The 16,017-nt window shown below is 35.0% G+C and overlaps 1 protein-coding gene across 5 annotated transcripts in view; it reads right to left on the reverse strand.

Moving 5' to 3' along the window:
• Positions 1-289: 289 nt before the first annotated feature.
• The window catches only part of LOC148607980 (uncharacterized), a 28,250-nt gene continuing 12,522 nt past the window's right edge, over positions 290-16,017 (reverse strand). Inside the window, exons 6-14 of one of the 5 annotated variants that reach the window (XM_088546535.1) lie at positions 14,559-14,678; positions 13,295-13,516; positions 12,604-12,860; positions 11,856-12,038; positions 9,775-9,828; positions 9,394-9,477; positions 7,407-7,448; positions 1,154-1,231; positions 290-543 (exon numbers count right to left, since the gene is read on the reverse strand). In XM_088546535.1, the coding sequence (XP_088402661.1) occupies positions 442-543; positions 1,154-1,231; positions 7,407-7,448; positions 9,394-9,477; positions 9,775-9,828; positions 11,856-12,038; positions 12,604-12,860; positions 13,295-13,516; positions 14,559-14,678 (1,142 nt within the window). In that variant the 3' untranslated portion in view covers positions 290-441. The other 4 variants (XM_088546539.1, XM_088546536.1, XM_088546537.1 and 1 more) reach the window with 4 other exon arrangements.

The following is a 16,017-nucleotide window of genomic DNA, read 5'->3' on the forward strand; positions in this document are numbered from 1 at the left end:
TCCCAGTCTTCCTTTTGTGGTATGGCAGCTTATGGTGCAATTTCATAAATATCTGTACACTTAAACTCCAGTTATTGTCCAGTCAGTAGTAAAATGATTCTCTCTGACTCCTAACTCTCAGATGGTTCAGGTCACAACTCCCTAGATCATGACCAGTCTTCGTTTGTTGTATGATAAATTTCAAGGAGATCTTTTGATTCGTCCTCAGTCATATAATATATGTCCAGTTGTTAAAAGTATTTTGTTTAACTTTTTCTTTCCTGTTAGGGCTTTAAGAAACCTTCATACACAAGTTGTTAATCGTTTTTAATTATAAAGGTAAAAAAATGTACAAAATAAATGAGATCGTTGCCATTTTTAACCAATAACTTTTTAGGTCATTATTTGTCAACAATAACTATTGTTTACAGAACACAACTCTGGTAAAGGACGGAATTTGTTTTACACAGAATCGTTTTCACTTCTCCGGGTGTAGTAAATGTCTAATGGCATTTCCTCTGTGTTTGGTCCAGCATCAGTCTGATCATTTGTTGATAGCACTCTCTGAAAAAAAAAACATACACATGTTGATACTGTTGTTTGGATTAGAAAAATTTGCAGCATAGGCTTCACATATTTTAAAAAAAAAACACCTGAAATATTTTCATATATTTTTCATTTGTTGAAGACTATTGAGTTAATTCATGTAAAATAATGTAAATAAAAACAGTGACTATGTAAATTCTATGTGATTTCATTCATAAAAAGAGTATTGTTGTGTATGACTTTGGAGAACATGTTTTTATGTGTTTTATATGCACGAAACATAAACTTTAAAATTGGCACTTAACATATATTTCTATACATTTTAGAACATATCAAAGGGGCAGAATCAGAATTTCAGGCTAACAATAACAATTTGTATTAATCTATTAGACCTAGAGTAATGTTAACCTCCGCTAACTAAATTCCTTGCAACAATCAAATTATATTCACAAATCCATTAAACTATACAACATAAATAATTAAACGATCATTGGTTCAATATTGATACAAGTTTGACAACTTAAAATGAAAATAACCAAAAAGATCAATTAAATATTATCATGTTAAATGTGTTGCAACAATAAAATAAGAAAATATTACTGAATATTTTTTTGGAATGGAAACTTACCCCTGTCAGTTCCATTGATAGTTGTAGATCGAGAGAGTTTCTGTCATGAGGGAAATTCTGTACCATTTTTGCCAAGAACTGTATGGAGTTTAAAAATACAATGGATGTTAATGATATTGTTAGGTTTTATAGAATGTGAGATTTCAGTTCAAAGTGCAGCTACTCTATTACTACATGTATCACACAAAAACGTTATGAATTATTATTCAGTAGATTGTATCCCACATACCTGCTGCATTCAGGAGAAAGGCTGAGACCAATTAGCTAGAAGTCAGAATAATATGTTGGTTATATATCATAAATTCTATTTTTTCTTTTTGCATTATCGAGGTAGCCAAAAATAATAGTATTTACAGTAAGGAGGTTTTAATCATCATCCGCAATATGAGTATAATTGACTTGGTACATTTAAGATGGACAGGCGGTTTCCAAAGCCAGTTAATTTGGTATGATATTTACATATCATTTGTTCATGGCGTGGAATTGATTGGTTATTGGTTTGACTGAAAAAAAAAACAACGCCAAGGTCGGCCCTGAAATCCCCAAAAGGATTGTCTGAGTTTCAAAGGGGTTTAAGTAATATTGATTTTTAGTCGAATATTTATACAAAAGAACGAAGTATCTTGACTGCAGAACTCTTATTACATACCCCTGTCATACGGTCTCAAGCTGTTTAATATTTTTTTGGGAGCAACAATTACTAGCTGGTTTTGGATCATGTTATAGCCGTACGTGATTTTCTGCTTCCAGCATCTTTGCAGGAAAGATTCCCATCGTAACTGGTCAACGAGTCTTATTTCACAACCAGATGCGTTATCTTTGCCCATGTTCGATTTCCGTTAATTGCGAAACTCCATGGTCCTTTGACAGTAAAAATGCATTATCTAGTGTTGGTTTTGCTCATGTGGTATGAGCAGTAGCATTGGTGTTGTTTGCACATCTGCTTCGGTTCTTTCGTAAAAATGCAAGCGTTCGCGAAGTTTTACAAGTAGTCTGGTTTATGTGCCCTTTTAGCCAATAGATCTTTTCTGGAGGTCACACCTAGATGTTAAGCACTGTCTACTACTTCTATCTGGTGGCTATGGGAATTGTGGTATGTGCTTATTTGTTGGCGTTTTCCTGAAATTCAATTCTATCTGATGAAGGTGAATTTCTCTTAATGAACAAAAAACATCTGATGTATAATCGTTTGGGATAAAGGGGTCCGAAACAAACATTTCATTTATGTCTGAACGATTACTTGAGTAAAGGGAATGAATCTCTTTGACATTGTACCATATTGTTGACTTTCTTTACTTAAGCCTTATTTACTCTCATGTAGACCATAGGCCACTGACAATTTCTCTCCATCTCACTCTATTATTTGCCAGTTGGTGTATGGTGTTCCAGCTGTACCTACTTTCGTTCATTTCTTTATCAAGAGATATCCTCCAGTTTAATCTAGGTCGTCACCTTTTTCTTTTTCCTTGAGGTGTTCATTGTAGGGCATGATAACTAATGCTACTTTCGCATTTCTATTTCCTTTTCTTTATGTCTTGCATGATTGGTGCCTGATTTGCTCTTTCCCAAAGGTGTTCATTGGTATTTTTTCTGGCCACCATCTGAAGAATGTTTTTTGGACATCTGTTTATGACGATTTGGAGTTTCTTCATATTTGTGACAGTTTAACTCCATGTACTCCATAAACTAATACAGATTTCACCTCGCTATCAAATATCCTTAGCTTTTCTCCTAGGTGTAATCCATACTTTTCTAAGCATACAAAGAGTGTAGAGAGGATGTTTAATTCTAGATGTTGTTTTAGTCTCTGCTTTTAATGCCTCTGCTGGTGCCATGTCTTGACCTGAAGATTTGGCATTTTTCTATTTTTTTCAATAGCATTAATTATTTCTTCTGTTGATGGTGTGGAGCAGTCTATATCTAGTTGGTGTGCTGCTGGTTGTATGACAGCCATTGCTTCTGGTGCGGGACGATATAATAGTACTTTAAAATGTTCTGCAAATCTCTGCCTTTGTTCTTCTATCGTATTTAAGGTAATGACATTTGCATTTTACAGGTATTTTTTTCCAGTTTTTTTTTATATTTCTTCGTTCTGGTGCTTCTTCTGCTCTTGTGTCAAGTTCTTTATGTTTTCTTTTTCATATTAACACTTTCTAAACTTCTTTATGCTTTGTTTTGTAATCTGTCTCAAACTTAGCTTTTCTATACCTGGTCCTTGCACTTGACTGTTCATGGATTTTCTGCCTTTCGTCAATCTTGTCAAAACGTTTTCTGTGTAATCTACAGTTTATTCTTCTTTTTTTCTACCAATGCCCTCTTCGCGATCTGATGTAATCATTTCTTTTATAACTGCCCATTTACTTTCCACAGAATCATCTTCTATGTCTTGATCTTTTAATACATGCTACTTGTTCTGAAACAATAGCTGGGAATCTTTCAGATTTTCCACACCATACCTTAGTCTACTGCAATTTTGAATACAAGTTTTATGTGGTCCTCTGATTACAAGGAAGTGGTCTGAAACTTTGTACTGATGCATATGTTGTTCATTTGGTTTTCTGTGCAACGGCCTTGGAAAACCCATGTGGCTTTATAATTATTCCTATGTTGAAAAATTGAACCCTCAATGACAATGTTGTTTTCTGCACAAGCATCAATGAAAAGCTGACCATTTTCATTTGTCTCACCCTTTCCATGAGTTCCTATATTTCTTTCATAACCTATATTTTTAAACGACCTTGACATTTATATCTCCCATTAAGATTACCATTTCCCTCTCACGTTTATCCAACATAACTGTTTGTAGTATAGTGTAAAATTCCTCTTCATTGTCATCATCTGCTTCATTGGCCAGAGCATAACGCATTATAACATTTAGGTTCATTCTATTGTTCGATGTTCTGAATTTTGCCTTTATTATTCTAGAATTTACTGGTTCCAATCCAACCAGTCCCATCTCTGCCTCTTTAGATAGCATTGTGTGAGGTGCAATGTCTTTTTCGTGGCCTGAGTACATGATGGTTTGGTATTTTGATTGTACCCGCTAATATCCAACTTTTTTCACATAGACCAAGTATCTTCAGATTGTACCTTCCCATCTTTTTGGCTGTGTTTTTGTAATCCTTGTTACTTTTGAGATAGGATGATTAACCCTTTGCTAAACCATCTACCAGGAGGACCAGAGATTGGTAGTCAATGTTATTTCCTCTAGATTCATTACCAGACAAGACTATTGAGTTAACTCTACCCAGTTTTCACTCCTGAGTTATTTCTCTTAGATGAGTTGCTAGTCAAAGCTTGCGACTTGGCCGACTATTTATCCATAGCTGGGTCAAGGATGATGAGCGCTTGGGTATATCCAAATGCCGATGGGTCTACACATTGCATCTCTGGGGCCTGAGGTCCCTTTCAAGCTCAGCCTTATAACCAAGTCTTATGTATTGTGCGTTGCATTTGATCTTTCACCACACAGTGGTATAACCACTTACACTACTATATGGTGCCAAGATTTAAAAGGAAGGCTGAGACTGTGAAAAAAGAATTGCGGTCGTTTATTAATATGGCGCCGTCGTCCGTAGACACTTGGTTTTCATGCAACAATTTCAGTATTGGTTGATCTTTATAAAATTTTCCAATTCACAAAAGTACGGTTGGTATTGATTTTGGGATTTAAGACTTTAAGCATTAACCTTGTAGGAATTAAGGTGGAAATGTTCAACAATATTCTAAACTACAATGGTCAGACTTGGATTGATTTTGGGGGTAAAGACTTGAATTTTTCTGAAATAAGGGGCCATAAACATACCTTTTTCTTATGTTCAGAGCATAACGTGACTATAGTATAGAGATCTCTTTGAAATTGCATTACAAGTCGGTATTCCACTAAAGAAAGACTGGGATTGATTTGGGGTTTAAGAATTGAACATTGTAGGAATTAGGGGCCAAACAAAAAAAAAAAGGATTCCGAAACAAGCATTTTCCTTATGTCCGTATAATAACTTGATTAAAAGTGAATGGATATTATATAAATTTTACTACAAGGTGCCATACGACAAAAGAAAGATTAGGGTTGTTAAATGAGCCAAATAGGTCAGATACAAGTATTTTCTTCTGATTTCTGGACAATAACTTGGGTGAAAAGGAATGGATCTCTTTTAAAATTCGAGTTGCTCATTTACTTTTGTTACTTTGCATGTATGATTTTAGTTACTTTATGTTCTTTGTTGTGTATGTCTGTTTTCCATGTCCGGTCTTTGTCCCTGGATTACATTCTTTTGATTACCGCTATAACCTTGGTTCCCTTGATTACTTTCTCTACCACAAGGTTCCATAACCCCACAGGACGTTTGGGATTGAATTTGCAGGCCTTGAGTGGAACAATTAAGGAATAAAGCAGTGACCACTTTCGGTTCTGATCAAATTTTTATCATTTGTCAAATGTCTAATCACGATAAGTGAAATTCAAAAGTTGTGTCGAGTTTGAATGGTGCGTCCATACTTCCCATTTAGGACCAAAAAGGCGCCACTTTGGTTCTGGACAAATGCTTATCCTATGTCATATGTTTAATTGCAATCAAGAGAATGTAAAGCTATGATACAGGCCACCAAATATCAATGCTTACCAAACCACCCAATGAATGAGAGACTTAAACAACTATCCTCAGGCAGACTCAGAAGATCCGTTACACAGTACCAAAGATGAACAATCAAACATCGTCAGAAAGACCGTAACAATGAGAATGTTGGAAGAAGAGTATCCATCAGAATTGTGGGCAAGAGTTTACCCAGACGGTTCAGCCACAAATGCGAAAACAAAAGGAGGGGCCGATATCTACATAGAATACCCAAATGGAGAACAAAAATAAATGGCAATACGAACAGGATTACATTGCTCCAACTACAAGGCTGAAGAATAAACACTCATCCATGCGGTAAATTACATCAAGGAAACCGCAGAAAATATGCAAGTAGTATTCCTAACAGATGCCTTCTCCGTAATACAAGCACTGACCAACAACAAACTACCAGAACTTGAAAGAGCTATTTATTCCATCAAGAGCCTTAAAATTGCCTTACAGTGGATACCATCACATTGTGGAATCAACGGAAATGAAAAAGCAGATAAGCTAGCAAAGGAAGGCACTCAACAACAGCAAGATGAAAATCCTGTCTGCTACACAGAGATGAATACCATCATCAAGTCTCCGCACAATACCCATCAGAAGCAAGATAGCTACCATCAACTAAAACGATTTGAGAAAACTACCATCTTCAGGCTCAGGATAGGCCACAACAGACTCAACCAACATCTGTACAAAGTTTTGAAGGTCATACCATCACCTATGTGTCCCTGTGGAGAAGCAGGGAAGGATACAGAACACTTTCTGCAGACGTGCAAGTTACTCCAGGCACAGAGAGCTAAGATATGGGATAAACCAACCCCCATTACAGAGAAACTGTAGACCTGTGGAAGACCTACAGAAGACGGCCAGATGTGTTGAGGAGACTGGCATTCAAGTGTAATGGCGAACGACAAGAAGAAGAAGAAGATTGCAATCACCAAAGTTCAAATTTGCATCAAGCTTGAATGGTTTATAAATAATTGTCCCAACTGTTCAGATTTCGACTTCTGTGGTTTTTATTAAGCTACGCCTCGCGAAGTTTTTTATTCCCTATTGTTTTAAAGAAGCTAGTTCTTTCTAGAGTTGAGATGCATCACCTACGTTTTTGATGCTACATAAAAAAGTAACAATCTGCAAATGGCAAGTTATTGATACTGTCTCTTCTGTCAGGTCGCTACAGGAATTGTCCCCAGCATGTGATGTTAGCCTTGAGGTACGTATCTAAAAATGCTTGACATATCTATCCATTTTCTTTTTAAAAAAGGAGGAAAAACTACACGTTCTTTCTAATGATTAGCAGTTATATGAACATTAGTTGCAAGCATCCAAGTTGAATGATAAAATATCAAAAGGCAAATTAACAGAGTAGACCTAGAGAAAGGGACACAACTCTTACAAATCATTGGAATGTTTGTATTTACCATTTTACATCAATCTCATGTAAGCATCAAAGTAACTTGGATTAATTTCATTCTGTTTCAAAGAAAGCTTGAAAGGCCTTGGTGAAATTGAATATAATACAAACATATCATTGATTTCCAGGGTAATGTCCCTTGCCCTAGGTCTACCTCCTTAAGGCTGGAATAGAAAAGCAGCAACAAAAACTGAAACAAAGATCAGAGAAAACTTACACTATTAATGTCTCTCATTCGTCTGTCCTTTTCTTCGATTTTCTGAATAAAAAAATAAAACAAAAGGGACATTTTTATATTCACTTTAATAAGCTGATTGATCTTACAGTATTTTTCGAAATTAAATTCAAACAAAATACCTTCGAATCAGGTCTAGGATTTGTATGCATTAAGTCTTGGTTCCCTTGGTTGCTCCTTATGAGGTTACGTTTAGTAGTGTACAAGACGTTGTACTTTATTCAAAATGAAGTCTCTCTTCGGATATAAACAGATGTTTTGTAGTTTTTACAAAACAACTTTGATTGGCTGCACGACGACGGGGAAGGTGTCGTTATAATGCATTTTTTTTTCAGTTTCAAAACTACGTAAAGAGTAATCAAGGGAACCAATGTTATAGCGGTAATCAAAAGAATGTAATCCAGGGACAAAGACCAGACATGGAAAACCGACATACACAACAAAGAACATAAAGTAACTAAAATCATACATACAAAGTAACAAAAGCAAATGAGCAACTCGGAGCATGGACCAGGTGCACTGGTAGGGTAAGCGTCCTCTGCTTTTCTAGAAACACCCACAGAGTTGCTCATAAAAAGTCAAGTCCGGGGTAGACAAACGAGGAAAGGAAAAATATGACCCGTTGAATATATCAGTTTTCATGGTGCAGATGGTAACACCATAACGATCCACGAGTTCATGATGACGAGCATAAAACTTATGTAGTGATGACTTCAATCTTGTAGCAACATAACCCTGTTCCAGAAGCCTATTTGTTAGAGTTCTAGCGCGATACAAAAAGTGTGCGTAGTTTCGGCAAGCTCTGGCATAATGTATGAGTTGTGATATGAACACTCTATACGCATGTGCCGAAGGGATGTTGCCACAGATGAAAGGAAAGTTGACAATTCTGAATGAAAAGTCATCACGTTTGTCGTACAGTTTGGTCAATAGTTTTCCTTTACCATCGATTTCTAAGAGTAGGTCAAGATATGAGGCTGACTTAACAGTGTCTGTAGTATCCTTTATCTCAAGTTCTTTTGGGTAGATGCGATGTATCAAATCCTCGAAATTAGGATTGTTTAAAGAAAATACGTCAACTATATAGCGGAAACTGAGATTGAAGGATCCAGCCAAACGATATTTTTTTTCTTTCTGATCAGATCAGCAATAAAGTCAGCCTAATAAGAGTGAAGGAATAGGTCAGCAAGTAAAAGAGCACAATTTGTTCCCATTGGAATGCCGACCGTTTGTTGAAAAACACGTCCACCACACTGGACAAATATACTTTCGATTAAAAATTCCAGTATTTTGTAAACATCTCCCACTGTATATTTGGAAGATGATTGGGAATTATTTCTTACAAAGTATGAGGAATCTCTACCAATAACTATATATTTGTATCTAGGTGTACCATCTTTTTTGGAAAAACAATGATGTATAATGTTTTTAAGTCGGGATTTTAGCTTAGTATGGGGAATAGAAGTATACAGTGTTGAGAAATCATAGGTTTTAATGCTATTATATTCCGATAGTAGTCTTGAACTGATTGTCTCCAGAAGATCTTTCGTATTTTTCAGGATCCACATTGAATTGATACCACTACGGGAGTAACAAGTGTTGTGGTAGGATTGCAGGCCATCTTTGACAGTTGTGAGTATAGAGGTTAAAAGTTTTGAAAGAGGTTTGGTGGTACATTTTGCAGATCCATCTGTGAAACGTTGTTGTATGGATTCTTGTGGAGTTTAGGAATCCAGTGCATAGACGGTAAATCACTATCATCGTCATTGGTTGAGAGACCAAAAGAGGATAGCACAGATTTATGGTTTTCCACAATCTCTTCTTTGGAGAGAGTGGTAGCAGTATAGGCCTTATCACTGCTATTATTTACGTCTACCTCTGATAATAAACATTGGATGTAAAACGTTTAGCATTAATGACATATATATAGCCCGCGTGCTCGGTTTCGCTTTACTCTCATTTAAATTACCTGAGTGAGTTCAAGAACTTTCTGTTTGAGATTGGCATTCTCTTCTTCCTTTCTCTGCAGCCTTTGATCTTTTTGAGAGATAAGCTGTATATTTAAATGAAATTTTATAACTGGTATTTAATCATGACTGGAGACAGAGGGATTCGTGGTTACACAAAAGCATTTAAAACTAATGATGAAGAAGTGATTATATTGTTTACTCAAAACAATATAAATAGACAACTTTCAATTAATATATTCTATATTAATTTCATGATTACATGAATTCATTAAAACACGTACCCATTAAAACAGCAAACTGTGACAACTTGACGAATAGGATAGGCGTTTAATTTGAAGAAATTTTGCGAAATTTTGAGTCTACTTAAATAAATATCATACCGTTTGCAGCTCTTGTAAAGTTGCCAATGGTTCTTCTGTACTTTCTGTTAGAACCTGAAGGACAAAGAAAATCTTACTCTGTTAGGAATATATATGTATTAAATAACCACTAAGTGGATGCCTCTGCTGCTCATCAACCCATGTAGTGGTCAGACTTATCTAACCCCGAATTGAGATATCAGATTTTCTTATCGTATTTATAACAATTGGCAGTACTACAAATTTCAAAATACATAAAATACCGAGGCTTCATTCCTTAATGCACATGATAAATTCTGATGGATTTGTCTTCCTCTTTCAATAGTTTTTATTTTGCGTTTACTATTTCATTCTTGGGGGATTATGATCTTTCTTTATATTTGATTCTAATGCTGATGATGAGAGTTTACTCCTTGAAACAAATGTACAGCATATCGGAATATTTATATTTTTGTATCTTTTGTTGAGCTTATTGTAAAAGGGATGCAAATTCGATACTTCAGTATTTTACCCATTACACATATGCATGCACATGAATAACAAAATCTGCTTTATATGACATGTGGAACAGTGGTTATTCGGTAATTTCGATTATTCTGTGCCCGATACATTTTTTGACCACTATAATTAATACATTTTCTATTTATCTAATTAATTTCATTTTATTTTACAATTTTGATATTTTTGTCTTGTACACTTCAACATGTCAAGCTCAAGCTCATTCCCCAATTTCTATAAATAACAATGGACTTGACTTGATAATTGCTATCTAGTACAAGATAAAGAAAATTACTTTTTAATCTACATTATTAATGTCGTTTTGGAGGATTTTGAGACAAATGGTGTACCTAAGGGAATACTTGTATACCACTCTTGGTAGTCCCGTTTCTACATGTAAATTCACATGGAGCTAGGTTTATAGTAGGATTACTACAAAAAGGAGAAGCGAGTAGCGTAGCCTTTTAATTGCAGTTTCGTTCTATAGATGATTTACTATGCCTAACTTTTCCAGTTTTCAAGGATCATTACTCATATTTGATCTATTCAAATCAACTTCAAACTAAAAACGACAACTGATACACATTCTTCTGCTTCACACCTAGATCTGCCCAAAGACGATACAGAACGTTGAACGTGATGATTTTGACTTTCCAATTGTAAATTTCCCCTTTCTTGGCAATATACGAGCATCTCTAGCCTGTTGAGTATTCATTTCGCAGTTGATATTTAACTGTCATGCCTGTGACTTGTACACTTGGACTTTTTATGAAGAGCAGGGATGCCATCAAATAAGCTCCTAAGTCAAGGATATGTTTTGCCTTTCTGGAAGTTTTGATTTGATTTAAACATATTTTATTCAGCAGGCCAAAGGCCTATAAATATCCTCTCCCAAAGTTTGATGATCTTTATCCCAACTTTATTGACCGATTTGAAGTTTTTATCTCATAATTGAGATAGGGTATCTTTATATTCATGTTTTACCGATTGATAATCCTTCCCGTATTTCACTCACAACGTGACAGATGCTACTGACGGAACAGAATATGTTTACTCCTCCGAAGCACTTGTTGTCACTCCCGTTTTCTTTTTTTTTTAGTTGTTTTGTTTTATTTTTACTTTTTTCGTGATTTATTACAATTACTTTTTTTAATTAATTTGTTGTGTGAAGTCTCGTTTTCCTTCTCTTAAGATTTTATACATAACTGTATTTAATTGTTAACTGTTATCTACATTGTGTATTCACATCATCTCTGTTTCACGTTTTCAAGTTTTTGACACATACTTGGATTTTGATGTCCAAGAATTGCCTTTTTGTATTGATGATTTGGTGTATGCCTTGCGGATATATGAAAATATTCAAGCTCTAAATCTCCCTAATATTTTCATGGGCTAAGGGTCCCTAATATTTTCATTGACTCAACAAATTCTTGTATCAATATCTTAGGCATTCATACCATACTTGTAAAGACAAAAATAAATAACTCTTTAGGGGTCCATTCATGAAGAAGCACTTCGTGGGACAACGTTGTGTCCCATTGACATTTAGAAGTGGACTAAATGACCCTGACATCGGAAGCATTTAGTGTGGCCATTATACCTACATTATCATCTACGTTGACAATACTATGGATAGATTGTTTTAAATCTCCAGTCGCTGAGTTTGATTGGACAATGTCTTCAATTTCGTTATTTGAATGGTTTATCTCCTCAGTAGCTTCGTTTTCTGAATGAATGAGAACCATGTGATGTAGATCACTCAGCGTAGAACGTCGTCTTCTTGTAGCCTTCAAATTTCACAAAGTTTACAATTTAATGTTTAATTACAGACATGAGAAGTTTAACATAATAGTAGGATATATATGACTATTTGAAAAAAAAAAAAAAAACATCTAAATCAATGCAATTTCACACCTGTTTTTAAATACTTTACGGGGAAGAATATAGCAAAATAAAACTTTCCTACATCTTTACTACAAACATGCCTGTGATCATAAATACTTCACAAGTTTGGTTTATATGATAAAAAAGCCTTTACATTTTGTAAGAATGAACAAAATCATGACCAAATAGTGGTTTAGCCAAGAGATTGTTTAAGTGTTTCATAGAAAAGAATTGAAGAAGGGTACTATGCTATTGTATTTGACAGAATATTCAAATCATTAAAATTTAATTGAGATTGATGTCACTCCTTATCAAGATGACATATAATCAAACTTAAGTAAATATCCATATATTGCTAATTACTTAAACTGTTGTTACAAATCTACATTGCTTTTAAAGTTGGAGGATATTTAAAAAAAAAAACAAGCATTGAAGGTTTAAATGTTCAGAAAAGAAAAATATCCATACGTTTTGTATGCTTTGAATGGAATATTCGTCATTCAAAACGGGTTTCAGAAGTTCCGTTTCGTCACAGCTTTTGTCATTTTCATCATCTGGTCGTTCATTATAATCATCACTTTGGAGCATGTCTGAATCGAGAAAAGGCGTAGTTTCCTTGATTGAATCGTCAAAAACATGATGTTGGGTGAACTGATATGATGCTGACGATGTAATTATGTCTATACTGGTTGACCATCTGTTTGAATCCGATGAGTTTGTACTACCTATAAATTATAGAAACAAATAAAATTTATACAACGGTTCACGTATAAATTATGCCTAGTTAAGCGTGTCTTTCACAGGCAAAGTGATACGACCCTTCAACACACAACATGAGCTATTGGTTGGTGTTCTAGTAATGCAGAGTCGAGACGCTGACCATATCCACCCCCACACAGCCACATTGTAACATTCTTTCTTTTCATTTAGATTTTGATATCTGTACCAATTATAAATTTCTATTCTTAATGCTTTCAATTTCACTCATTAATTGGGTTCCTTTTTTTCAGAAAGTAACATTTTGAAAAACACAAAAGTACTCTAATTGTAATTGAATCACTGATGTTACTACTTACAATTGTGTAACAGTGTTATTTTTGAACATTTGTTCTAATATTTAATAAGAAACACATTTCCAATTCTCATAAATCTTACGAACCTGTTTGAGTATATTGATCAACCACATGACGCTGGAATTCGACATTGTCATGCTGTCGATTTCTAGAGAAACGCAGATGAGCGTCAGAGGCTGAGCTGGACTGTCTCGAAGGCCATGAGGCCAAACTTTGGTTGACCGCAAGAGCAGCGATAAGCGGATTACTACCAGGACGGCTCCGGGCAACTCCAGGAACCGGTGGTTGTTGAATCGCTTGGCTAACATCTGTAATACAGAGTGATTACTGGAATTTTTCTCCTTAATATAAAGAGCGGATTTACAGCAAGCTAACATACTTATTTCAAGAATTTACAGTGATCGAAAAAGAAAATCAACATTAATCTGAAAATATTCCACTTTTTCTATGCTCGGATGATTTAGTTGAATGAGTAATCAAAGGGAACCAGGTTATACCGGTAACCAAAAGAATAAAATCCAGGGACAAAGACCAGACATGGAAAACAGACACACACAACAAAAAACACAAAGCAACCAAAATCATACATACAAAGTAACAAAAGTAAATGAGCAACTCGGACTCCACTAAATACTGGGAGGAAGGACCAGGTGCACCGGTAGGGTAAGCGTCCTCTGCTTTTCTACAAACACCAGCCGAGTTGCTCATAAAAAGTCAAGTCCGGGGTAGACAAACGAGGAAAGGTATACTTGATTAGATATATGACTAAAGAATACACAATTAATCAATTTGGTAGATTTTTAAACGTTTTTCCGACGACTTGTTGACAGATTGTGAAAAAGACAATATATATTGTGTAAGATTTTGTAAGAATCGGATAAAATGGGAAAAATCTGAAACATGCATGTCAAAAACCCACCGTTCTGACAATGTAATATCACTCAAGGATGCTTTATACCATTATTTGATCTGTGCATCACTGCTCAGAAATTTTTCAATAGAATGTTAGAAAAATGAGTTTTTGACAGAATATCCTTCCCTCGAAATATTTATATTCAGTGCATTTTTGTCGTTTTGCAATGATATAAAAACTCAGTTTACCATGAAGATATGGAAAATCTTGCTATTTTTCCTTGATTCTGATGGTGCAAATAGTCAAATTAAATTTTCATAATGATTGGTTTTTCATACCATGTTTAACCCACTACCTGATTCTAACAGAGGCTGACCATTTACAGTTTTTTTTTCAATATACAATATAATTCTCCCCTCTTGTCTACTGTGGTATGTTTCAACAACTATGTTTCAGAAAATAAGACAGACAAAGGCGAATAAAAAATGAAAGCTTACTATTGACTGTAACATCTGGACTGCTCCTGCTACGATGTTCTCTTGGTGGTAGTGGTACTGCTGTCTGAATAAGTTCGTTAATCTTCTTGATTCTGTGCATTCCTGTGTCCTGTCTTGTTACTGTGGTAAGGGATATTGTTTTTAAAGCAGCAACAATGTGAAAGTAAGGCGTTTATTGAATATGTAAACGCAGTCTAACTGATGTATGCAGTATAAATGAAAAAGTTTAATCATCAAGTTTCTACGAAAGGAGATTTCTAAGACGTTGAAAGGTAATATAGGGACAAATTGTTTCTGTATAAAGCAATGATTTACAGTAGCAGATATTTATTGAGAACTTGACTAGATATGAATGTATCTCTTTATGGACCCCAAACAATTATGTTCATAATGGGGATGTTGCATGTAAACAACAGAAAACATTTGATTTTGTGTAAAATCCTTTTCAAAACACTATTGACAAATTAAGTTTATGATAATACTTATGTGAAGCATGTATACAATTATATATACTTATTCATTAATAATTGCATTGCATATTAATAAGGTCTAAACCTAAAACAATATTGAACGTGAAGTATACACGTAATATTCAATGACACAGAACCTTTGAAAACACAAACTAATTTTATTCGAGATTAGTACAAAGGATTGTGCATTTTTACAATAGAAAAAGCTACGGATATTGTGAAACGCAACCCTTGCACCATTGTATAACCTTTATAAAAATAAAAATAAACTTACAGAGATCACCAAAGGTGGTCTGTGAATAGGCGTATCTCTACACGGGGGTTAAACTAGTTACTGAACGCCAGCTCAAAACATATTAAAGAAAGGCAATATTATCAAAGTTACCAGCATTATAATTAATGAGTCATAACAATTCCTGAAGACTGGGTTTAGTAACGTCCAGTAATAAATAGGCAGGATTCGATGTACTACCATACTAAATCAAAGACTGAAGTCTTCAAAGTCGCTAATCATCAAATATTCTATGCCTCTGATTTCGGCTTGCTTTCAACATCCGAAATGCCACGAATGCGATTTGCTCTAAAATCGGGTGACTTCCGCCAGAATCTTGGTTCCCTTGGTATAATTATACTCTTTCGTAACCCTTTCGTAACCGTAATGACTCGACTGTTTTTCAATGAAAACTACCGGTTACCAGGAAGTGCGGGTATTGTTTTCGTTGCAGAAGTTTCTCTAAATGTATAACAATATTTGGGTCGCTTGTGATATTCCCCAGGGAACCAGATAAGAACCAGAACAAACAATTGGTAATGGCTATATATGAACTTTGTGCAGACGTGTTGCCATAGATGTCACAACGGTACGAGTTCATGTCCCACAATAGGAACAAGCAAAAATTTGCTACGCAAATTTGACATTTCTAAAATCGTTGGGAATTATTCAGACTCTTCTATGCTTATATTATCTTCCCTGTATCAATTTGATCCGA

The sequence above is a fragment of the Perna viridis genome, chromosome 9, assembly GCF_037379345.1.
Source record: "Perna viridis isolate PV_CMFRI_1.1 ecotype Kerala chromosome 9, ASM3737934v1, whole genome shotgun sequence".
NCBI classification, from domain to species: Eukaryota; Metazoa; Mollusca; class Bivalvia; order Mytilida; family Mytilidae; genus Perna; species Perna viridis.